A 25,968-nucleotide genomic window follows, 5' to 3' on the forward strand; every position below is an offset into this window, starting at 1 on the left:
TGAACAAAGCTCAGGGTTATTCACGGGACAGCGGCGTTAGGACAGACATAAGTGGAGCTGTGACAGTGTGACAAGCGAATTCACAGCAGCAGCCAGGAGGTGAAGGGGTCCCGGTGTAACAAGCTACAGGATATTAAGAGAGTTTTGTTTTTAATAGCCTTTGCCCCAGTGCATGGAATAGAACCTGGCACACGGTTACTTACCCAATAAATATTTGCTAACAAGAACTAAAACTTCAAGACACATTATGAGGACTACGAGGAGCCAGGGAGCTGGTGAGAACTGGAGGAGGAGGCTGGGTTTGAAAGGATGCTGCAGCCCATTGTGGTTGACCTTTGATGACGTCAATGCTCTGAGTAGAAGCCACTGAAGTTTCTTGAAAGAGAAGTCGTGTGCTCATAACTATATTTAATAGGTAGTCCTGAAAATTTTAGAAACTGTCTTTTGGAAGCATCCAGAAATTGCATGCATGTGCTCATGCTGAAATCAGATGCAAAATTGTCCTACTTTATAAAAGAATTCCTTACTTTGGAAGGGCCAGAGACTCTGTGCAAATTTGGAAAACAAAGCAGAAGCAATCTACAGCTCGCCTGAAGCTGACTTTCAGTGTCTGGTTGGTTTAGTTGAATATACACATTTACCTATCTTCCTTACTCCTAATGTATTAACTTACAACTCACTTGATTCCTTTAAGCTTGTATTTCTGTTTGTAACATCTGCACCGATGTTTTACCCAAGCTAAGGGAGAAAATCCCGTAGAGAACGGAAGTCACCAAAGAGAAATTCTCAAACGCTGCCTGTCCCAAGTGGCTTCTAATAAATCCACTGTCCTGTTCCTAAGTGTAGTGTGGCAGAATATCTTGACATTTGACACTTCTGTTTTGAAACTAATGGTTTATTTATTTAAAATAAGAAGGAAAGCAATTTGCCCTGGCAGCAAGACACAAGGACAATTAATCACTAATGTTGGGAACTGAAGTGTAAACAGAAGATGAGCTCACGGCCTTGCTATTTGTTCGTTGTCTCTGCAGATAGCAGCGATCTCCAGCAGCCCCCCAACTGCAGAATGTCTCCTTCTTTTACACAGCTGAGCTGCCACTCCTCAGCCTTCCAGCTGCTATGTTGTTTTGGTTAGTGGGGCGTCCCAGATACTGAAGGGTTTCTAGAAGTAATCCCTAAGATTCGCTTCCATTAGGTAGAGTGTTTCCTTTCAAAAGAGGGTTCTCCGTGAATCACCGTTTTCTTAAGTCAAATACATTAAGCTTGCCTCGGTGAGCTGAGCTCGCCAATGTCAAATGCCAGGACACTCCATTACTGTGGGACTCTCGGGGATACTAGCCCATGCACTGTTTGCCCTGTGTGGAACACTGCTCCCTATACTTCTTCGCAGTTTTTACATCTTCATTATGAAGTGTTCGATTTTGTGTATAGTAGCAGCCTTACTTTCTGACTGCTTATTTTTAATATTTTATAAATTAGAACTGATTTGTACTGCGCATGCTGGAATTTAATAGAAAGGAGACAGAATTGATCTCGAAGAAGGATTAAGGGGAGAGAGTCCTCAGTGGGAAACTTAAAAAAAAAAAAAAAAAAAAAAAAAAAAAAACCAGCCAGGCAGTGGTGACGCATGTCTTTAATCCCAGCACTTGGGAGGCAGAGGCAGGTGGATTGCTGTGAGTTTGAGGCCAGCCTGGTTTACAAAGTGAGTCCAGGACAGCCAAGACTACACAGAGAGACCCGGTCTTGAAAAACTAAAAACAAAACAAACAAAACAAAACAAACAAACAAACAAAAAAACAGTGTTCTGACTTGGTGTCAGTGGCTTACAGTACTGTATGCGTGTAGAACCGTAGACATCACAATACACAGATCTAGGCTGCCTCGTGAAGATACAATGTTTATGAACCATCCTGACACACTTGAAAATTCATTACCAATGAGCTGTTGGGGCCTTAAGCAATAAGAGCTCCAGCACAGAAACCTTCCTGTAGCCTGGTAGTCCCACTGGCTCTTGGATTTTGAAATGTGGGGAACACAAGGCTCTTTCAAGGAAAATCAACTACAGATCATCTGGAATAGCGATCTACTGAGAGCCTAGAAGGAGTTTCCCCATTCCTTGCAACTTCTCGGATTAAGGCAAGTTTCATGACAATAAGCAATCATCACCTGCAGGGCCACACCAACCTAGAGAACAGGGATACACACTCGAGCAGAAAGCCAAGAACACTGAGTCATGGACACTTTTAGAAGCAGACAAGAGATCCAGCCTGCAGCCCAGAATAGAAGCTGAGCACACTGCTGGTGAGGGGGCCCTGCAAGAGATTGAGTCCCTTCCAGAGGAAGCTGAGACCCAGAGGGGAAGTGACTTCAGAAAGACAGAGAGCATGAGCACTTCTGATATCATGTTTTGCTTTAGATACAGTTCTGGGACTCACAGAGAAGCCATCAACACAAAGGAGCGCGACACAGAATGTGACAAAAGGACACAGACACTTGGCCGAATGATTTTACTGGCTCAAGTGCCTCTTGATACCTTATCTTGGGTTCATGAGTTTTTCACCCAGAGAGAATGTAGCTCAGTGACAGCTCAAGCCATAATCTAAATAAAAAGCTCAGTGGCCCTGGTAACCCTACTGTTACATTATAGAGTGCTGCAAGACCATTTATTTGCCTCTGAGGAGAGCAAGACTGAGCCGTGGCTTCTGGTTTAACTGTCCTTGTGTCTAGAGTCATCATACCAACGTGGTGGAGGCAAGTTTAAAGTAAAAACATGAAGTTCATAACCAGAGGCCCCTGTAACAGAGGATCACAGACTCTCCGCTTACCATTTCTGATGATAGAAACCATGTTGTTGTAAGCTTTTGTTATTGAGGGCACCGGCATGTGGTTGTGTGTCGGCAGTTTGGCTTCTTTTAACTCAACTACATAGACACTTATGTACTGAGCTCTGTCTGGGCTACCTACCATATGAAGGATGTTAAAAACGACTTATTCTGTGACATGAGCTAATAGGCATGCCCCCTGCCTCTGAAGACGTGAAATTTAATAGGAAAATGATCTAAGTGCTCAAATGTGTGATCTCTTATCACCAAGGTGTAATAACGTCAATGAAAGATGGGCAGCCTCGGGCTTTGAGGAAGAGAAACATATGTAACTACCTGAGAGGCTCCAGGAAATATGTAGGAGCTAAAGACAGTTCAGTTGTAGAGCACTTTGTCCATCATGCACATGGCGGTGAGTTCGATTCCTGGGACTGCAGCAAGAAAAAGGAGGAGAAAGAAAGAAAACACCCAGAAAGAGAAAAGACATCCTTAGAACCAAGGAGTGTCAGATGCGCAGGAGTTAGGCGGCAGAGGGAGGTGGGGGAGGGGGGGCGCAGAGGGAGGTAGGGGGGCAAGGGGCTGGGTGGCAGAGAACATCCAGGCGCTGTGAAGACTTAGGGTGTTCTGGGTGTCAATCAAATGTACACCTCCATACCCCAACCACTGTGTCAGAGGGGTTCTATTGTACAGAGGACTGGACAGCATGTCTCAGGAGAGAGGCTAGTCTTGTTTTCCAAAATCTTTTTTCTAAATACAAACCTCCCAGACAAAGCTGAGGCAGACACCTAGAAGCCGGGTAAATCTTCAGAAAAGACAGCTGAGATGTGTTGCACTAGCTTTATTTAGAACACTTGGGAGACAGCATGTCAGGAGCCAGGGTTCTTGCTCCATAGGCAAAGGAAGGGAAGCCTTGATAATTTTAGTGACCTGGGCATCATAAACAGGAACCAGTGAGTGATGCACGGTCTAGTGCTAGGTGAATGTAGGGAGCCATAGGTCTAGGTCCACAATTATAACAAGAAAACTCTCCTGTGTACCTCTGACTCCCTCTGAGCTCCCCCAACTCCCTTTGAGTGACTCACACCCAAACCAGAGCTGCTTTAAGAACAGCAGACAAAGAAAACCTCTCCCGCTGTCTAGAATCTTGGACTGTGCTTGTCATTACTCACAAGCTATACCAAACCCTTCTGAATTCTACTCTGGGCCTTCTGAAGAACGTTTCGTACTTATTTTAGGCACAAATCAGCATCTGTGCTAGAATATCGGGCCCTAGGATCTCCTTCCTGTATGATTCTAAGATGGCCCTAAGAGAAACTTGTGCCAATTTGAAAGGCAGTAACCATTACAGTAACTGTAAAGATTGTTTTGGATGGATGGAGAAAACCCAGCCAGTCCTAACTTGTCTTCTTGAGAATTTCTCCACTCTACCCCCAGCTCTCCCCTCCCACAGACCAACAGTGGTCCATGCCTGCCATCAGATATGTGAATGCGGACCCATAAAAGTGCTGTCTTCTTTGAGCCAAGAGCTCTAGAGGCCTCTAGTTATATTCCTTTGCAGTTGTCCACCTTGCCACTGAAGCCAGGGATTTAGGAGGATTGTCACTTTCTCTGTGGCCCTTTCACTTTCCCTTCCCACCATTTACTCCCCGAGCTCTTCCTATAACGAGCTCTAACATTCATGCTCTCAGTGACCACAGAGATTGGTTCAACTCTCTTGATGGAATGTCGAATGACAATAGACTAATTCAAGCTGGCAAGTCCCCCTTAAAGTCTCTCTTGAGCCTTCTATATGTGATAACATAGTTCTTCGTGCAAAACTAGAATACTTGAGTGTCAGAAAACAATGCCCATTGCCCTTCGGTTTGGGGATTGGCTCATATAATGAACTCTAGAACTGAATGGTAAGGAAAGCACCATAGAAGTCTCTCAAAAAAGACCACGTGAGCTCTGTCATGGTGAATCGATTGGCAAAACAGCTGTGGCAGCTGTGGAGGTGGGGCATCAGCACAACAGCCGTGCTCCTGGTTAAGGACACACCGAGGAGGCAGACACTGCATGTGGGCATGCACTGTTGGCTTTGTGCACCAGTCATCAAGAAGCAGGTGTCTAGAAGTGTGAGGACTTAGAGGAGGCAGGGATGGGGTTGGGAACTGGTCTTTTTACTAGAAAGAAAAAACTAGCTGCAAGATAAAGGTGAGGTCAGAGGTATGGTGCTTCCACCAGTGTGTTAAGTTCTGAAGGACTCCAGGTGGAGTCTGGACCTCCTTATCATCCAAACCAGAAGTCAGCTAAGAATCTTATAGATTCTGAAGCACTTTCCTAGGTGCAAAAGCCAACTTGGCAAACTGCTCTGGCTGCTATTGCTGTTGTTTTGTATGAAGAACTGTAGAGGCTCAAGAGAGACTTTATGGGGGATGCGCCAGCTTAAACTAGAAATGAAGAGCCAAGAGATGAGGCCTTGAGTTCAAGGCTCCAATGCACAGAAAGCCCGTGGAGAGCCCTTGGCTGCAAACATGAACTCTGTCGTAGGGGAAGGAGCGGGTTTCTCTGAAGGTGAAGTTGGCGGAAGCAGACGCACAGAGAGCAGAGGACTGGGAACCATATTCAGACAGCAGAACTGGTTCTATCCAGGAAGCGCTCCTAAGTTCTTGAGCAGACGATAAGGAACTGATTGCTCTTACTTCCATCCTTCCCACTTTTCAGCGAGGGCTCTGCTATGCGCCACTTATTCTTCCAACACAAAGAGAATCAGACACTGGGCATGTGGGGGGTAAATAACTTCCCCTGCAGGTTCAGAGATCTATGGCAAAGAGAAGCTGTGCACAAGGGCCTGCTGAGAACAGTTCATCTGTACCTAGACCTGGTTTAGATCAAAAGGCCCTGAACTTCAAGCCTGATCCCACAATGCACTTAGGCGACAGTGTGAAATTGTATTCAGTGTACAGAACAGGCATGGATGGTTTTGCTCCTAGACTGTGCTCTATTGTTTCCCAAAGCACCTGCAACCGTCTCTTCTATTCGTGTACAAAGAGACTTCTGCCCTGTGACTTTGCCGATCCTGGGCTGAGCTGGTGACTTGTGCTGACAAAAGCACATTATGTGTTCAAAGGGACATGCCTTCTCTGAGCTCAGGCTGCACAGTCTTGTAGCTGTGGGCAAAGATTCTTTGCTTGTCTTGGCTTTGGTAAAGCTTCTCAGTTTTCTGCCAGGCCCTGTGCACAAAATCCACTACTAGCAAGGAGTCAGGGTCTAGGCAGTTTCTGAAGGACTCCTCTCCCAGTGCCCCCCACTGCTCCTCAGTGATGTCTCAGCAGCCTGGTCTGTCTTCACCAACTAGCTTGTTAGATCAGTTTAGCCACTGTAAGCCCTGATGTTTGCTACTAACAGTTATTCTGCTCTGTGGATTTCTACCTGTCTGGTCTGTATCTGAAATAATAGTTAAATTTGTATTAACTTATAAACATTAGGGAGCCAGTAGTTAATGGAGAATTTGCAAAGACCTGGAAATATTCTGAGGAAATTTTTAGCAAGGAAAAGCCCCATTACTGCAGTCCTTACATGGGTGTGATGTTCCTGAGTACAGCCTACCCACTAGTCTTTCAATGTTCCTCCTCCTCTTCCTCCTCCTCCTTCTCCTCTTCATCTTTTCCTCTGCCTCTTCCTCCTTCTCCTCCTCTTCCTCCTTCTTTTTGGTTTGTCAAGACAAGGTTTCTCTGTGTAACCCTGGCTGTCCTAGAATTCACTCTGTAGACCAGGCTGGCCTCGAATTCAAAGAGATCTGCCTGCCTCTGCCTCCTGAGTGCTGGGACTAAGGGTATGTGCCATCATTACCCCAGCATAATATTCTTGTATGTTAATTGACTCTTTTCCTTAAAAACTATTATTTCACATGTAGAATTCTGCTCTGATGTCGCTACAAGAAAAAGCCTTAGGAGACCTATTGGAGTGATGTAGGTCAGAGATGAGTTGTCTACGTGAGAGTTCTAGCTAGCTGACACTCACCATTAGTCACCAGGTGAGTATGTGAGGTCTTTTTGTACCTTTGAGTTTCAGGGAATCTCTGAACGTTGTTGATGCCTCGTTGCCTCTAAGCTAGCACAGCACAGCAGCGTTCCACTTAGTCTAGATCAAATCCATCACCATAGGACTGTGAATGAACCTTTAACCAAAACAAAAATCAAAACCAAAGCAAAACAAATGATCACCTCTACCCTAGTCTCCCAGTAAATAAGAAACTTGGTACTTTCCAAGTTACAAAGTCATTCCTTGTTCTTATACATGGTGATCTAACCTTGGGAGAAAGAGTCAAACATGGTATATATGGTGTGTGTGTGCAGTGATTTTATATATATATATATATATATATATATATATATATATATATATATATGTGTGTGTGTGTGTGTGTGTGTGTGTGTATGATTTTATATATATATATATATGTGTGTGTGTGTGTGTGTGTGTGTGTGTGTGTGTAAATTCCAACTAACTTAGTAAACATTAGGGAGCCATTAGTTGTTGTCACATTAATGGAGAATGTAAAATGACCTGGAAATAGAAAGCCTAAGCAAAGGGGAACTATATAATGTGGTGTGATCCCCCAAACACTGATCACACACACTGAGAGTGCAAAGCAGGAGGAGCTAATGACAAACTATAGGTAATTCTTTGCTTTTAGATCTGAAAAAGAAACTTTGGCTTAAAGAGACATTGCTCTATTAAGCCGGACTCAAATGGCAAATATTTAGTATATTTCTCCTAATATGCAGAATCTAGATTTAATAAAAAAAAAAACAACTCAATGGACACAAAAGTATAATGAGGGCATTTGGTGAGAAGCAGGGGACCACCTTTACCTCCAGAGGCCAGGCCAGTGGATGATACCCCAATCCTGCTAGTCTAGCAGGTGGCTTCAAATTTCAGTTAAAGAGCATGGGTCGAAGCAAATTAAGTGTGTCCAAACAGCAGACAAGGACCTCAGCCCGGAGTGAAAGGGGGTGGCTCGTGCCCTGCTGGCACATGAACAGTACATGGAAAATGCTCCTGAAAGCTATGCCTGTGAAACAACATAGCTGGCAGATGGAAAGTTTCAGTTGACCTCACATAGATGTGCTGAGAGATTGATGCTTCAGTCCTGACCCAAATCATGTGGCCTTGAGAAATAAGTGAAAGCCGGGAGTGGTGGCCCATGCAGGAGGATCCCTGTGAGTTCCAGGCCAGAAGTCACACAGTGAGTTCCAGGACAAGGAGAGCCACATTGTGAGACAACCCTGTCTCAACAAAAACAAACAGGGTGGTGATTCATCCTTATTCTAGTGGGGCATTTTTATCTCTGACTTACTGCCTCCTAGTCAGGATCCTGTAAGGAGGGTAACTCAGGCAGACATCACAGGTTTGAGTCTAGAGAGGTCATATGGATTCCCTAAGACCACACAGCTTATGAGTTATTTCCCACTGAGATAAAATTCACGTGTACTGACTTTCATCTCTGGCCAAATAATAAGAATCAGACAATTATGTAGACTTCGGAGCTGGAAAAGAGTCCAAAGATAGTCAATGTGTGCACCTTTTATTTCCTAGGTTGGGAAGCTGAGACCAGTTCAAAGTTACGCCACAGTGGCCCAGGTGTACCGATCCTTCCAGGACAGTAGTCTTATTTTACAGCTAATCATGGTAAAATCCCTTAACAGAGCTTGATAGTACCATAAGAAGGTCCCGTCTGTGTGCAAAGGGCAGACGTCATAAAGAACGGGGAGTGGGGCAGGACTGATAAAGAGCTCCTAGGTCCTGAGAGTCTGTGGATGCCCCTGGTGCCAGGAAGGATAGCAAACTGAAGAGACCAGCATGTACAGGGAGAGAAGAAAGGACTGGCAGGGGAGGAGTCTGGCCCCGAGCCTAAGAACTGGCATCCAGGCATCCCGCAGGTGGGAACCAGCCATGCCTCCACATCGCAGGCTGCAGTGGGGGCAGCAGAGGGGCTCCTGGTACTGTAGCTGGGGTGGAGTGCCAAGGGAGCATTTACAATCCCTGTAGCTGGTGAATGGCGGCGACTCCTCCAGCCCACTTCTTCCTGCATTGGAGATTGCTCATTCATATGCAAATCCCATTAGTGTAGAGAGGCTGGGCCCCACAGCTCTGTGCAGGAAAATAGCTTGGGGACAAGGAAAAAAACAAAACAAAACAAAGGGTGGTTGTGTTCCCCAACTGGGGCTGCAAGGGTTAAGGTACCTCACAGTCTGGACTGGGGGTGGGGTGGCAGGGGGGCGGGGCATGAGGTAGTGAGCTCCTTTCTTTCAGCAGCATCCCAGGCAGTTTGCAGTAATCTATGAGCTATTGTGTTCACTGTCACAGCTCAGAAGTCTCTTCCAACCAACCTCATTTATACCCTCAAATCTTTGTATAGAGAGCCTTCAGGGGCACTGAAAATATGGATCCAGGGGCCGTGTGTCCTTGTCACAGCCTTGTCACACTCTCTCTACTCAAATTACTGCCATGTTGTGCTGTGAATCTGGAAATGCCTATTGGCTTACAAGAGCCAACATTCAACTTTGCTGCAATTTTGCTCTAATTGTCAAACAGCCACACAGCCATCCTTAATGGCTAAGTTCCCCACGCCCAAAATTACGATTAAACAAACCATATTATAAATAAATGAACTCTATGAAAACTCATCATTTCTAAATTATTTTAGCATTGTTCTATCATTGTCACTGAGGTTTTAATGTCCTGTATTCAAAAGAAGAAAGATGTTCCAAGGTCCGTCTCTTGCCTGTTCTGTGCTCCCCACTTTGCTTCATTTACACGTATTATTGATTCTAGACGTCGGCTTTCTAGAACATAGGATCTGGACATTGATATTGTCCTCCACTTGCCAAGGCACAGGAAACAGAGGGTGTAGAGGCAGCTGTCACGTGCTTTCTTCCCCGACAGCATCTTGCAGGAGCCCTGTTCCCTAGCCTCCCTCCCTGGCCTTCTCTGTACCTTCTTGTCACCCCCCACTTCCGGACGGTTCCCCTCAAGGGTCTTTGTGATGCCTGTTCCCTCTGAGCTGGATGCTTTTTCTCCAGGAATCTTCAGACTAAGAAGATCCTCATTGTTATCTCTGCTCAAATAGTCTCTTCACAATGAGGCTTCTGTGCCTGCCCTGTTCAAGTAACCCTCCTCAACTTCTGCAGGACCCCTATACCTCCTCGATTTTGTTTCTCCGCCCATCTGCTCATTACTTATTAGATAAAATATGGATTATTGCTGCTTATTGTCTAGTACTCAATGCAAATGTGAGGCCCAACTTCTGTACCTTATAAACCATGGCTACATAGCATTTCCTGAATGGACACCTTTTCCTACTTTCTCTTCTCTCCTGTAAAGAAAGTTTAAAATCTGCTTTTTTTTTTTTTTTTTACCAAGAAGTTTCCTGTGGACACACAAGTACACAGATGTGCACCCTGTACACTGCACACCAGAGCACACGCAGGAGGTATACATTCTGTACACCATGCCCCAGAGAGAATATCTAACACACACAGACACACACAGACACACAGACACACACACACACACACACAGACACACACACACAGACACACACACACAGACACACACACACAGACACACACACACACAGACACACACACACACAGACACACACACACAGACACACACACACAGACACACACACACAGACACATACACACACAGACACACACACACACAGACACACACACACAGACACACACACACAGACACACGTCCATTCACACTCACTTCCCTTCCCTAGACCAAGCGTGAGGCCCTTCCCTCTGTTTCTCATCACCTTAGAGCCTGTGCTGTTTGCATTTCCTGCTTAAAATAAGATTTGGTCACACTTTTTTGAAGCTCATTTTCACCTTCAGTTAGCAGGCCCAGTGCCCCGGAGGGAAGAATTGTGCTGAGAGCACAATTACAACGTGAGGGAAACCTTCATCACTTCTCATTTCCTTCAGAGGCCAAAGCCTTCTGTCTACTCCCAGAGACTGAACAGACAGACTTCAGTACTTGGGGTCAGCAGAGCCTGATGGTTGTGGGCATGTTGTAAGTAAACAGAGAGCTGTAATGAGCTTGCAGTGGAGGTCAGAGGACTTCTGTCTTAATTGTGCAGCAGGATACACACTGACCCATGTGGCTTGGGGAAAGGAGCACTGGACTGGCTCTCAGACCGGTGAAAATGGGAAGGGCATGGCCAGCTGGTGCACTTCGCTCACTGAGAACGTGGCAGCCCAGAATGCACTGGTAATTTACCGGAAGTCTTACCCTGAGCCAATGGGTGGGTTCTAGCATCGTGTTCTTTCCTCCATACAATTGCCTGGAGACTTGAGCCTTTTCTGCCCTACCCAGGACAGTGCTGCTACTAGAGAAAACTCAGATCCAGCCTTGGACTCCTGGGGCTGGCTGTCTAGCCGGAGTGCCTTGGAATGCATGCACCCCAGATGACAGCTGAGCAACCGGGCACTTCCCATAATCCTTGGTACCAGAGGCTTCTCTCCTTGCTTCTTAAAAGCAATTTTCCTCTCAAAGCCAGGATAAAACACAAAGTTATTTGACAGAATATGGACAAAAGAGGAACCCTCAAAACCCCTGATGCCATTTTACAAATTTGGCTAAAATACCACAGCAGGCAAACTGTTGCCTTAGCAATAAATGCATGGCTGAGAAACAAACCTAGGTCCCTTCTGGGCTAGAAGCTGCCTGAGAGGCGCTCCACAGTGGACCAGAACCACATCTTGGGCATGCAAAGGAACTGAGACTTGGTTTTTCCAGAGAGACTTGGGTAGTTCTGTCTGTGCCTCAGTTTCCTTCTCTGTAAGATAAGTATAACAATACCTGTTTTTTTCCAATTCCACGAGAAGAATTACATGTGGCAGTAGTTTAGAACTGCTGTAAAGGTTGTGAGGCAAAACGCACAATTCCCTGCAATTACACAGTCCTTTCAAAGCACTTGGAAGGAGTTGCTCTGAAAACACCAGGTGACTCCGCAAGGCAGAGAACAGAGGAGGAGGCTTACATTCAGTGGCTGATGCCAGGTGAGCCCCATGCTATCTGGCTAACAACGCTGCCACACCCACCTTACTTAGCTATGATGCATTGGACAGATGTCTTAGAAGCATTTCCCATCAATTTAAAAGGGTATCATGGAAGAAGCACTTGCTCTAGGGAGAGGTGGTGGTAGGACCTGACCCTAGGTCTCAGAGTTTCCGAAACCTGGACACAAACCACTGAGTCTGACAGCCGTTTTCAGCACACACTACATAAGACTACCCCGCCTCAAGCTGTGAGAAAGACACTGTGCTCCACTCTGGATTTTTAAAGAGTTGACAACAAGCCTGAGCTAAGGGAGCTGAAGAAGCTTGGCCAAGGGGTCTCATGCATAGTGGCTCTGTTAATTTTATCCTTATGCCTGGTTAAGCCCCATCCTAAAAGGCAGATTAGCACTTCCAGTTGTGTTCCAGACTCAGTGCTCTTCAACACACCCCATGCCCTCTAACCCCCCTGTCCCTGTATGCCCCTGATCTTCATGCCTTGGAAAGTGGGTCAGTGTGTGGTGAGAACCTGGGTTAGAAGTGCTCACTCCCCCTTCCTCTCCTCTGGGCACTCATCTCCTGTGCTGCACGGCCTGTGCTTCCAAAGCATCCTTTAGGGGCCACGAGCTTCCTCCAGACACACGTTCTATCCATCCATCCATCCATCCATCCATCCATCCATCCATCACAGCCGCACTCAAGCTAGCCAATGAGTTTCCATGATGGCCTGTGCCTAACTCCTGTGTTTACATATCTAGGTCAAAATTACACAGACACGCCTGTGACTATGTCACCTCCACATCCTCTGTCCCCAAACAGTTCATAGCTTTCCTACTGGAAAGACTCAAATGCCAGATGATGCCACATTGAGCGCATTAAGGCTGAAGCAAAGGACTTTTCTTTAGATGGAAACATATTTTGCACATTAAATGCAGATGGACTTTCTTTAATCCACAAAGAATGTTTTCAAATAATTTTCCTTGAAATATATGCCTTCTCAGGCACTTCCCTGTTTCCTATTTTTGGTAGACTCACTGGAGGGGAAAGTTTTGCATTCTTTACTATGAAGGAAGTAATGGCACAAGCAAGATATGAGAAAGCTTTGGCAGTGCATGCAGAAGGGTCCATGGGGGATGGGGAGCCCTAACGGTATGGTCCACACTACAGGATACCAGGGTTTGCCTCTCAACATTGCCAGATTTTTGAAGGGAAACCAGGATTTTTGTGTGAGATCACAAGTTTTATGTTGATATAATTTTTTTTGTAGTTACTGATTTTCTTTTTCAAAGCAGAGTGAGCTCACATAAAACTGTAGAACAAAATACAGTGAAGAGTTAATTCTGCCTTTTGATCACTCTTTATGACCATGGATGTGTATGCTTAAGTCCCCAGATCAATTCAACCAGTCTGTCACTTGTCTGTCACTTTAGATGGCCATGTTTAAACTGGGATTTACTAGATATTTTCTTAGTCCCTCCCTACATAATTGGTGTAAGCCTTTCTTGTGTATCTCCCTCTGTCAACTCTGATGACTCTTGTTCTCACCATGACATCCTTTTCAATCTCTGTGTCATGGTTATCAGCTGCCACATTCCATTCCCGGAACCTCAATGCTGAGCTTCTAGTCACCCTTAAGGAATTATCTCAAACTCTGAGATCTTTCTGGCTACACAGAAGTGGCCAGTCACACACATATATGTGTTGCCTTACATTTATGGTGTGGGTTTTAAATTTTTAACTATGTAATTGTCTTATTACATCCTTTGAAATCATGGATTCCCAGAGGGCGGGACTACAATGCTTAACTGTGGGTACCCAGTTTTGGCAGTGATCGTCTTAGGGATAAGTCATCTACAGAACCCTTGGGCATCAGGAAGAAAGTGGGTCGATACTGAAAGAGTGTGAGAATGGCACCAGCAGGGAGACACGTGAAGATGATCCCTCTGAATATCTACAGAAGGTGGACTCATAAGAGAAGCTGATATCTAGCAGATATTTAGGAGAAGGTTGCAATGTACCGGGTAAGCTGATGCGGGACCAGGGCCTAAGGTGCTCACAGTGGAAAGGACATGAGAGATGCTCATTATTTAGGAGTGCAGGGTTAACAGAAGTACAGTGACACAGAACCTTATGGGTACTTAGTAGGCACCAACTGAGCTTTGGGGGAGGCAGTTGAGAGAAAGAGCGATGTGGAGGGACACACACACACACACACACACACACACACACACACACACACACAGAGGTGGGGGAGGCTGAACTGAAGTGCCGCCTGCCTTCTTTTTCTTAAGCAGATGGAACATGAAATGGGAGGTGTGAACTTCAGTGCCTGGAGGTTTGCATTTCTACAACTCTCACCTCCTGACTCCTTCATTAGCAAGTCATGTGACCTGATGCTCAGTTAAACTTACTTTACTGCATTTTCTGGGGAAATCCTGTCTTTTCTGGCAATAATTCAATTATAAGAGAGTTTTAACAATTTCACTATAGGCAGCACATGCTACATGTTGCAACTTAAAGGTTAGGCATTCATAAGATGGGACTCTCCTATAGATTGATTAATTTAAAAGAAGAGAAGATAGACATTATTTTTTTTTATAACAGGGTCTCTACCTAACTCTGGCTGGCCTGGAATAGGATATACAAGGCTGCCTCAAACTCTTAGAGATCCACCTGCCTCAGCCTCCTGCATGGTGGGATTAAAGGTATGTATCACCACTCCTGGCAAGACCAACAATTTTCAGATGTAGATTCTGCTCTAGGCCCGATTGGGCCAATGGTCTACCGTTTCCCAATCTTTTGACATGACAACAATGATGATGATGACAGTGATGGTGATGATGGAGGTAAGTCTCAGGTCTTTGGATACTGAGCTTAGGTGGACCTTATAGACCATGTAAGTCAACTCCGTGATTGACAAGGAATGGGAGGATGGGAAAAGAGCAATTCCTTCTAGATGAAGCCACTTGCCAAAGGCTAATGTAATAGTGTAGAATAGCAAGTACAGCTGAGGCTTCTGATCCCAGCGCTCAGCATCTGTGCTGGGTTCTTCTTCTGTGGTGCCCACCAGCTGTGACTCATATGCCTCCTCTGTGCACTGCAGGACTCCACAATGGCAGCACATTCCGAGGACGCAGATGCTGCTGTGCAGATGTGCACGTGTCTTGAAGACTGAGGACTGCGGGCAAGCAGGCTGCAGGGGAATGGCCGTAACTGTGAGCATCCGGTTCGCAGCTTTGAGGTCCTATCTTTCTTCCTGGCTGATGACACTCAGTGTCAGCGGTTCCCTCGTGCTCACCCTGGTGGGCTTGAGCAGGCAGGGAGGATCACGGGTGTGGTTTGGACTGAAAAGGGTTCTTGTGAGTTGGGTAGTCCTTTAAATCTACCCATTGACTGTGAGGACAATTCAGCTGTGGAGCAAAAAAGCCTCGAAATAGTTCAGGATATTATCCTGCCAAAGGAAACTGATGATAGTTTAAATTATTTGGTTATGAATAGCAGTGGTGTGCTATGTTTACAAGTTTGATTCGAATAGTGTATTACTAAAGCATTCCCCTGAAAATTGTAGGCTCTAAATAGAGTGCTGATGGCCTTTGGACTTGGAGAATTGGCCAAGTAGGATAATGAAAACTTGGAGGGGTCATCTGGAAAATTCTGGCCCAGAATTTAAGGGACTATAGGGGTCATCATCTCATCCCACGTTTTGGTCCATCAATTTCCTCCAATCTGCAACATTTCTCTGTCCTGAAGCAAGCTCCTTAAGATTCGAAAGTAAGCAATTGCACAAGGTTCAGGAAGTTACTGAAACTAGCAAGACTCATGAGGCCTTGCTGGGTGCAAGAGAGCCTCCCATCCTCCGAGGTGCCTACAAGGGTCTCTCCAGCCTGTCTCTGTCAGTTTGCAAGTCACAATGGGGCCCCAGAATGCAGCTTTCATGAACTGTCATTCTGGCTGAGAGGGTTTTTGGGTGGTCCAGCTGCCTTTGAGTCATTGTCAGTTACTCCTCTTCCCCAATGAATGCACTGTTCCACCAACTTAGACTTTGGTAGAATCATTTCTTTGGTTAGTTCTGGGCTCCCAGCAGGGAGAGTAGAGATCTGTCCATGTATCCCTGGGAAAAGTGATGCAATTCATCATTGAACAGATGAACTAATAGGATTTTAGGGAGTGGTGTTGACTTCTCCTGGAGCCACAGGGCAGCGTGTTTGGGCTTGCATTCAGGTTGAAAGAGAAGAGATTATCTCTCATTCAAAGTAAAAACATAAAATAAAAAGAAAAGAAAGAAAAGAGATATCCTGGGACCTGGGGCTTGTGGAGGAAGCTAGGAAAGGAAAACAGGTTTCAATTCTGTGTGAGGTTTCTGGACTTGATAGTTGAAAGGCAGAGTATTAGTGTCTCCTTGAACTCTGATGTCCAGTCTCTTCTTCCAGCCTACGAGAACTAGACTGCAGCTGCAAATTCAAGCACTGGGCCTCAACGTGCTGTAGTTTGGTCAAGGGCAGTGAGCAAGCAGAAGAACTTTAAGGTTCACTTAAACCCAAGCAGTTCCACAGCTGTGTCTTTCTATGTTGGGCCAAATTTAAGGGTTATTAGGACACGGTTATCAGAGAGACAATACTGAAACCACAGTAACATTTAGCCTAATCCTGTCCGATGTAAGGACACGGATCTGTAGAGGCCCCGGACGTTAACGTTTGTGCGTTTGTATCTCAGAGGAAAACTCTATTACATGTGTCTCTGTCTGTGGAAGCGCCAGTGGCCAGCAGATGTGGCAGCAGCATCTTGAAGCTGGAGACCTGTTCCTGTCTCAAGGCTGCCAGAAACTCTGCAGAGAACTTATGCTGATGCGAGGAGGGATTTCTAGAGAGTCAGTCATGCAAGCCCTCCATAGGAGTCCCTGTCCTTATAGAAATTAGACAAACATGTCTGTTTCACGAGGGTCAGCAGCTCATTCTGCAAGTTGCCTCACGTACATTTAGAAGTACCCAGAACCCATGTCTTCTAGGCTTATCTTTCTTCTTGGGGGTGTCAGATCTTTTGCACCCTAATAGTTGTATTATGCATAGCACAGGGCATCCGGATAACGGCAATACCTTATACAGCAATGGGTCTGGGATGGTGTTCGGATCTGTATACATTTTTGGTTGTGACAACCAGGTGGAATAGCTACTGACACCTAACGCATAGAGGCCAGGGGACCTGCTAAAACTCCTTCAGTATTAAAGACCCTCTTCTTCAGTAACGGTGTCAACAGTGCTGAGATTGAGAGCCCAGACACGGAACACCGTGTGAACATTTGATGCCACACTAATGCTCTACATATCAAACGAGCTGCAGTTGGGGAGGGGGACCACAGTTTCCCCATAGCATTTCCTGTGTCTCTTGTCATCTTCTGTCCCTTGGGACTCAGGGGAGCACAGCTCATGAGCCATTCAGTATAGCAGATAAGCATGGGGTTCAAATTCACAGGACACAGGTTGGGATCTTGATCTGCCATCTTCCGGATGGATTGCCTTGAGCCACTTAGCCTTTCTGCATTTGTTTTGCTGTGAAATAAGATAGGAGTTCATGCCCCATAAAATGTGTCTGTGGTTCGAATGAGATGGTTTATACAGTATAAAGTGTGAATTCCCTACTTGGCTGTTGATCGGATATTCTGGTGAATACCAGGTTAGCTGATGCTGAATGACAAACTGGGGAAATAAGAGTAGACTAGTGACAAGAGTGTAAAAAGCTGACTCTAGCATTATTTGGTGAGAACCTTTTCCAGAAAGTCAAAGAGAGCTAAGTAGGGGTGTTTCATGGGGCCAGAGAGATGGCTCAGTGGTTAAGAGTACCTGCTGCTCTTCCGGAAGTCCACCTGTACCCCCAGTTCTAGGGACCCTAATGTTTTCTTCTAGCCTCTGTGGGCACTGCACACATGTAGTGCACTTATATACATACAGGCAAATCCCTATACACATAAAATAAATAAATACATAAATACCGTAAAAAGGTAGATTTTTTTCAGTTTTCATAACTTCTTGAAGTAGGTCCTTCCGTAATAAACTTGATGTCTTAGAATATTTTTTGAACCTTTTCAGACCCATTTTATTATTATTAATTTTTTTGAAGACACAATCTGAGTTGTTCCAAGGCTTTAACCTCACTGTTGTCCCGACCCTACCTTCTGTGTCCTGGAATCACAGACATGCATGCCTAGTTTAGACCTACTTTACAACCAGAACTGCCCACCCATGGCAATTCCAGGGAATTTTGTCTATGTGTAGTGATACTCGGCTGCTCTCCCTGTACATTTTTAATATTTCCCACTAACATGGGTGTAAACTTTGCTAATAAAATACAAACATTTGACATGATATTCAAGATCCTCAGAACCACACTAGCCCTCCCTTCGAACCCTACCTCTTGCTGTTGACTGCTGCATAGCCTAAAATCCTAAGCATTTGATTATTATTTGAGGAATCTGGCAGTTCTTTCTAATATCTCATTATTAGGCATAATTATGATTCTCTGTGATTACTGCTTATTCTTGGGTCTGTACTTATTCTTGGGATGTTTTAGCAGAGGCTATTGGATATATTACAGATATTGAAAATAGAGGGGGGGAGGGAAAGCTGTTGTGTCTAACTGAATCATACCACCAGCTCTCATGACTCAAACCTGGCATACTACTCCCATTATATTTTTCATTGCAACATCTCCTTGTGTGTCTTCCTCAGTAGATGCAACCCCATGAAGGTAAGAATGGTACCTAATCAAGTCCCCATTAGAGAACATTGGAGGTCTCACCTTCACATAGTCATATTCACAAAGATAGGAGGATTCCAAGTTGAAGTGCATGAAGTAAAGCTTGATCCGAAAGCCCTCTGGGACAGTGATATTCCAAGTCACCTCAGAGTCACTCGGATAGGAGTCTGGATAGCCAGGCGACTGGATCTGGCCAAACATTTCATTTAGCTCCACAGTATGGGCTGAAATCTCCGACAGGGCGAGCCACAGAGCATGGTAGAGAAGGAGCCGCCTGAAAGACACAAAGGAGGTTTTGCTCACATTGATGATTAATATGTCCAATACCAAGCTAAGTATCTGCTCTCATTACTTCTCTCCTCGAGGTCTTGCTCACCTGGTCTGTAGGACCTTTGGAGAAAGTAACTAGATGATTGCTAAGGTTGCTTTTAGCTTTGTCGTTTGAAAAGTTGATGTGCATACTGAAGATTTTTAGAGAGTTTCACACTGGAGACTCTGAAATGTGCTCTCTTTCTCTTGAAAGTGTAATATAATTGGGTGATAATTGTATTACTTCTCTGGCTGCACTTCACTTAGGAGCCTTAAATTCTTTATGCATTTTAAAAATACATGCAATAATAACTGAAACATTGGGATCAATCTTCTTCTTCTTCTTCTTCTTCTTCTTCTTCTTCTTCTTCTTCTTCTTCTTCTTCTTCTTCTTCTTCTTTTGGTTTTTTGAGACCAGGTTTCTCTGTGTAGCCTTGGCTATCCTGAGCTCACTTTGTAGACCAGACTGGCCTTGAACTCACAATCATCCCCCTGCCTCTGCCTCCTGAGTGCTGGGATTAAAGGCATGTGCCACCATGCCTGGTGACATTTAATATTCTGAAAAAAAGTTGGTTACTACAAAGCCAGTAAATGTATACAAAACCTTAGATAGAGACAGAACGGACAAAATAAGTCTTGGTGAGTGTTTTCCTTTAGCAATCAAAAGTTTATTGTTCATTTCTGGAGAAATGAAAAGTAATGGACTACTGAGAGAGCTGCAAGAGGGGGCCATGGAAAACACAGTATCAAACATGGGTGATGCAATAGTGAGGCAGGATCACTAAGGCTGCATAGTCCTAACAGTCAGGTCACAGCATAGCACGTTCCCAGCAAGACACAAGGTCCTTGAATACAAACATCTCAAGCCTGACTCCTTAGCTGCTCTTCTAACAGGGTCCCCTGACCACTTTTGCTCCTGTGGGGGCATGTGCACATGTGTGTGTATGAGTGTGGAGGCTGGAGGTCAACCTCAGGCATTGTTCCTCTGGAGCCATCTACCCTGTATTTGGAAGCAGCCTCTCTCTCTGGGACTTGCTCACCGATTAGGTTAGGCTGGCTAGCCCATGAGCCCCCGGGGGATCCTCCCACCTTTGCCTCCCCAAGTCTGGAATAACAAGCTAGTGTCCTTGCCTCACTTAATTTGTGGGCTCTGGGAACGGAATGCAGGTCCACACATTTGCATGGTAAGCATGTGCTGTGGAACTTCTCAAGCTCCATTTTTTTGGTTCTTTTTTTCCTGCCATTAACTAACTAACTAGTTAATTAATTAACTTTACAGCCTGATCAGGACTTCTTCTCCTTCCTCTCCTCCTAGTCCCTCCCTCTCACCTCCCATCCCTCAGTGCCCCTCCCCCTTCTGCTCAGAGAAGGGGAGGCATCCCATAGATATCACCTCCTCCTTGGCATATCAGATTGTAGTAGGACTGGGTGCATCTTCTTCAGTTGAGGCTAGGCAAGGCTGTCCAGTCAGGGAAAGGGATCCAAAGGCAGGCAACAGAGTCAGAGACAAGGCCGTACTGCTGTGAATGCATCCAATCTCCTCTGATTTCCTTTCTTGCTGTGGCTGCTGGCCACTTCCCTGAGCCTGAGATCCTACCAGCTCCTCTTTGCTTTGACATGATGTGTACTAGTCACCAAGCCCTATTGATTCTGCTTCTTATGCTTTAGAAATCGATCTCTCTCGTCTCCAATCAATTACTTCATTTAAAACTGTCACCATGACCTCAGTGATCTTCCTGTCCCCTTTCTCCTGGCTTACTCCTTTTCTCCTGAAGTTGGCCTTCTAACACAGAGAGGACCCTGTTGCCTAGGAACAGCATCTGCTCCTTAGGTGGCTGACCAGACCCTTTGCAGTCTGATGCTCACCTTCCTCTCTAGTCTCCCTCAAGACCCCTCATGGCTCTCCCCAGGCCTCAGCCGCACTATACGCATGCTCTGCCCATCCGCCACATTCACTTCTTATTCCTCTCAGCTATGAATGTCCTTCCATCTTCCAGCCCCCATTGCTGGAGTATGCCTCTTTTGGAGCAGCTAGCGCACTGCTCTGCTTCCAGCACAGCCTCTAGAACGGGATGCTCATGAAGCTAATCCCAGTTCCTCCATTGTAGACACCTAGGGACCTTGCCTCTTTGTGCTCCCGTCCGTTCATGCATAGATGGGGTTATCATTCCTCATTTGGAGTGTTCGAGTCATCGTGAAAGATGATGCCTATGAAGTATTTAGGAGGGAGTCTGGCATACAATAGACGTCAATGAACAAGTAGCAGAAAGGCCATGGAGGCAGAGTTTTCAATAACCTAAGAAGCCAATGCTAGGGAACTCTGTGAAGAACTTGGATTAACAGTTACGTCTTTGTTAATCAGAAAGTCAGCTCTGTGCCAAAACCTCCTCCCTTGTACTCTCAGATGCAGATCTGTATATGTATACTTATGAATTTTTCAGTGTGAAAACAATGAATAACTACATGTTCAGATTATCTAGTGTTTTATGTCATAGTTACATAACAGCAAACAGATGATATATATGGATGTCTATTGTGATATTAGCATGGATGTCTGTGGAATGGGAAAGGGACTGTCTTAATCTTGTGTGTGTACCGTGTTACACTGAAGGGCTGCAGAGAGGCTAGTTAAGAGCACTTGCTGCTCTTGGAGAGACCCGGGTGCCATTTTCAGCACCTACATCACATGGCTAACAAGTATTTGTAACCCAAGGGGAGTGTATACTCCTTTCTGGCTTGCACAGGCACCTGCACACATTGGGCACATACAGACAAGGTGGACACACATACAAGTAAATAAAAACTTCAAAAGATAATACATCGATCAGGCACTGAATTTACCCACAAAGAAAATAACAGTTTAACATTTCGCCAAGGCCCCTACAATTGCAACATGTGGGATGGCAGTAAGAAAACAGCATGTTTTAATCCAGGCGCCAAAGTCAATATTGTTCTACACCAATCTATAAAGGAAAGGCTTTGTGGGTAGAGAAAGGCAAAGGCACATGTCCAAGTTACCTGGTGAATTCAGGGGAAAACTGAATTTAGGAACTAACTTTCAGGGCACAGGCACCCCATTTCTGAGTGAGGAAATGTACTTTTGTTGCCAGAGTTGAGAGTGCCTAGCAAGGAAGAACAGGTTCAACTCCAGGCCTTGGCTTTTTTTTTTTTTTTTTTTTTTTTCTCCTACCCACTTTAGGGAAGTTGGGGGAATGGAGATGCCCTCCACCTGTTTCTTCAGCTCATACCTAGTAACAGTAGTGACTTCTCCACAGGAGCATTAGAACAAGCTCTAAATATCCAGCCGTAGGCAAAGGCTGCCTCTGACAGCTCCATCAGGCCCCTTCCTGGAAGGCACGAGCTCTAACCCCCAAGCCTGATTTCTCTGCAATACTGACAACCGAATTACACTATTACACAATGCTGAAAGGTCAACTTTCTCCACCGCTCCTTTTTCCAGAACACACAAGAGATGAAACCCTCCTCAGGCCATGTCTGCTGAGGCTGCCAGCCCAGGCCTCGGTGCTGTGTGTGGTAGGCAGCCAGTGAGTGTGTCTGAAAGGCCCACAGAGTGTTCTGTCCTTTGCGTCTCACAGACGTAGACACAGGGATCAGTTGTCTCCATTCATGTGAGAGGCTGAAACATATGCCTGCTTGCTTGCTTGCCTTAGGGGCTGCGAATCAATGGATGTACGTGGCAGCTTGCATTTCTCATCACACTTCTTGGTTTGGCTTCTCACGCACCAGACACCGGCTGTACAAATCCCTGACACCTGTTATCTCTCCTCCGGTTGATCAAAAAGTTGGGCTACATTTACTGGAAATGTCAGAAGTGATGTAGAGAGCTGGGATTTCAGTCTCCGTGCTAAGAGCAGGCTATCAGGGATGCATAAGGAATGCTGTGTGTGTCAGATTGTGGGTTGAATTGGTGCTCCCTAGCATCTCCACTCACCCCCCCCCACTTCCATGTGCTCACCACCAACACTCCATTTTTAAGATTCAGAGTTGGAAGTGATTACACGGCTCCCTTACCCACCACCCTCACTTGACAGACAATGAAACGTATACCCTAAGCGATGGCACGCCATGCCAAATACCATATGGTGAATTAACTTCAACAGAAGAAAAGAATAACAAAAGCTCACACGAGAAGTTGGGCCCATGCCCGTATCATGCCCAGGCATCTGGCCAAAGCAATTAATCCTGTGAAAAATAATTCTAAAAAGCCCATAGCTTTATGTGAAAAAATTTAAAAATGCTAATGTTCGAGTCCCCTCCTCTGTGAGCAAAATTCTGTTCTATTGCCCCGGGGCTTGGCATTCCTCAGGTACCATTGTAATCTGCAGTTGGGATTGAGAGCCTGGTAGAATATAGCAGGGAAATGCTTGGAGCCCAAAGACACAGGAACAGGTCTGGGCCATTTCAAGATCACTGGTGTGGCTCTGGGCAAGCTGATTAACTGCATCTATTTCATGTATCCATCAGTCCTTCTGTCACACAAAATCCGAAGCCAGGATAAGACAATGCTCATGAAAGTGCCTTGCAGACTCTGAAGTGCTGTATACCCCTGAGTCCAGACCCTTTAGAGACAGCCAAGGGAACACTTCCCTAGAACTTCCTTTTGATATTCAGTCATTGAATTCAATTCAGTCCTGTTTATTGAATTTCTACTAGGAAAAGGACAGGATCTTAGGTGCTGGTCACCTGAACAGGAAGACATTCTACAAAGACAAGGACACTGATCTCATCCCTTGGAGGGGGTGTGGGCATTTAAATAAGCAGCCATTCCAAAGATGAAAAGAATTATGGCCACAGATGAGAACAAAGGAAGGGCTGCTTTGTCTGGGGGATGCAGATCAGAAGTGACGATGCAATGTTGAGTCTGCCCAGGCAATTCTAGGTGGGAAATACCTGGGAGAGTTGTTCTGGGCTATGTAAGGGTGTCCTTTGCTATGGCCGGAGGCTCAGGTAAAGGAAACTGTCATTCCATACACAAAGGAAGAAAAGTCCTTGTTTTAGAGGAAAGGAAAATGAAAGTTTCTGATAGGTTTAAAAACAAAACAAAACAAAGCAAAACAAAAACATCAAAGGACTTTACAAGATCAGGAGAGTGGAATTAACTTTTAGAGACTTCGCTCTTGCTCTGAGCCAGCCATAGTTAAGTGGGATTCAAAGTTACACAGATTGAAAGCCCTTATTGGCCAAGGACTGAGCAAAGTTACTACATGACTGAAAAAGAGAAACAAATAGAAACTTTATCAATTTAAAGGAAAATGAATGGGAAATATGTGCATGGGGACTTAACACACCTACAGTGTGTTTTTCTGGCTCTTTTTGAGTTTTTCTGGTGGTCTTGACACCTACAAGTGATAAAAATAATTAGGATAGTTGAGGTTTCAGATTCTGGAAACACTTATAAGAAATGCCTGCCGAGGAACATCAAGCAACACAGGGAACAAGAAAGGTCGAGGAGCTTCAAGCCCATTAGAATTTAAAGTGGTAGGTTTCCAAATTCCAAATGCTTGTTTAAAAAACTGTGGTGTCTCTTTAAGAGCCATTTGGTGCACTTCATAGCCTGATTCATGTCACCAGCTGCCTCTGATTTCAGTGAGAAATGCAGAATTTATAGGGAACTGTAAAATGGGGACAGGTTTTTTAGTTTTCTAAATTGAGGTTTAACTGGCAAACTTCTGAAGGCTCAAAAAGCCACAAGCGAGGTTGTAGGGAGCTGGTTTCTTTTCCGGTCAGAAAAAAGAAAAAATAAAAATAAACACACAAACACATTATCTAACTCTCAAAGTGTTGCGAGAAAAAAATTGTTGCTCTTTGCCGAGGAGGAAAATGAAGAATCAGCCTTGTGGGCAAGAGGAGGAGGATCACATTGGCCAGTAGGCAGCACCCTGTGCTGGCAGAAAGAGAAATCTGAGCCTCAGCCACACCAGCCAGGAGCAGGCTTTGCACAAACTATCTGGTTTCATGTTGCTGAGTCCCTGGAGTCTCTGGGAAGGTGGCCCAGGGACAGGACCCCCATTTTCATGACCCGGAGGATTGACGGAAAGCCCCCATCACCAGCCACCCACAGGACAAGCAGGTGAGTCTGCAGGGAGACAAGGTCAGACCCAGCGGGATGCTTTATACTTGGACTTGGAGAAGAAACCCGGTGGTGTCTTGCCCTTGCCTGAGCACTCACCTCATTTTCCTGCCTTGTATGCTCCTGGCTTTGGTCCCTTCTGCCGGACTTGTCTGTGAGCTCGTCCCAGTCCCCGGTGTGGTGTCAGCGATGCCTTATCTTTGTTCTGAGGTCCCTGTGTGTCTCTGGAATTGGCTGGCATTCTCCATTCAGGTCACGCCTTCCCCTGCCTGCAACAGATCCCCTCTCCCCCTCTCCCTCTGGCTTTCCCTGTCTCTGACTGAGCTTATGCACACTCAGAGGACCTGACCGAACTGTTTCCCTGGAAGATCTGCTGGCCAGTCCCCTCCTTGGGAGGGACTGCAGCCTTTTAGAAAAGAAAATCTGAGACACTTGGAGGTATGTGTGTGTGTGTCAATCTCACACACACACACACACACACACACACACACACACACACACAAAGAGAGAGAGAGAGAGAGAGAGAGAGAGAGAGAGAGAGAGAGAGAGAGAGAGAGAGAGAGAGAATTTCTCATCAGCCTCCCTTGCCTGATGGCTATAACAGTTTTTTCTACTTCAGGACCCCAGAAAAAGAACAATTAAATAGAAACAGCCAACTAAAGCGGCAGTGCTAGGAGAGTATAAAAAAGAATGCTTATGCCAAGCCTCAGCCTGTCTGTGGACATCCGCAGGTTTTTTTTTTTTTTTTTTTTTTTTTTTTTGGAAAACCCAAGAGGCTGGTCCAGACTGTGAGGGAGCACCAGTTTCTGCAGCTGCCCACTTCCTCTCCCCACTTGAAAGGCACTGTTCAGCTGCTAGCCTGCAGTCGGCTAATTTAGCTAATTTACCCACTTGGGAGAGGGCTTCAGCCACGTCAGAGAGCCAGGTGACCCACGGGCCT

At 45.4% G+C, this 25,968-nt stretch overlaps 1 protein-coding gene across 2 annotated transcripts in view; it reads right to left on the reverse strand.

Moving 5' to 3' along the window:
- Masp1 (MBL associated serine protease 1) overlaps positions 1-25,453 on the reverse strand; it is a 66,435-nt gene extending 40,982 nt beyond the window's left edge. Inside the window, exons 1-2 of one of the 2 annotated variants that reach the window (XM_051150782.1) lie at positions 25,128-25,447; positions 18,671-18,902 (exon numbers count right to left, since the gene is read on the reverse strand). In XM_051150782.1, the coding sequence (XP_051006739.1) occupies positions 18,671-18,902; positions 25,128-25,132 (237 nt within the window). In that variant the 5' untranslated portion in view covers positions 25,133-25,447. Of the gene's footprint in view, positions 1-18,670; positions 18,903-25,127 lie in introns of both variants that reach the window. The other variant, XM_051150781.1, reaches the window with a different exon arrangement.
- Positions 25,454-25,968: the final 515 nt, after the last annotated feature.

The sequence above is a fragment of the Acomys russatus genome, chromosome 8 (assembly GCF_903995435.1).
Source record: "Acomys russatus chromosome 8, mAcoRus1.1, whole genome shotgun sequence".
Lineage (NCBI taxonomy): Eukaryota > Metazoa > Chordata > Mammalia > Rodentia > Muridae > Acomys > Acomys russatus.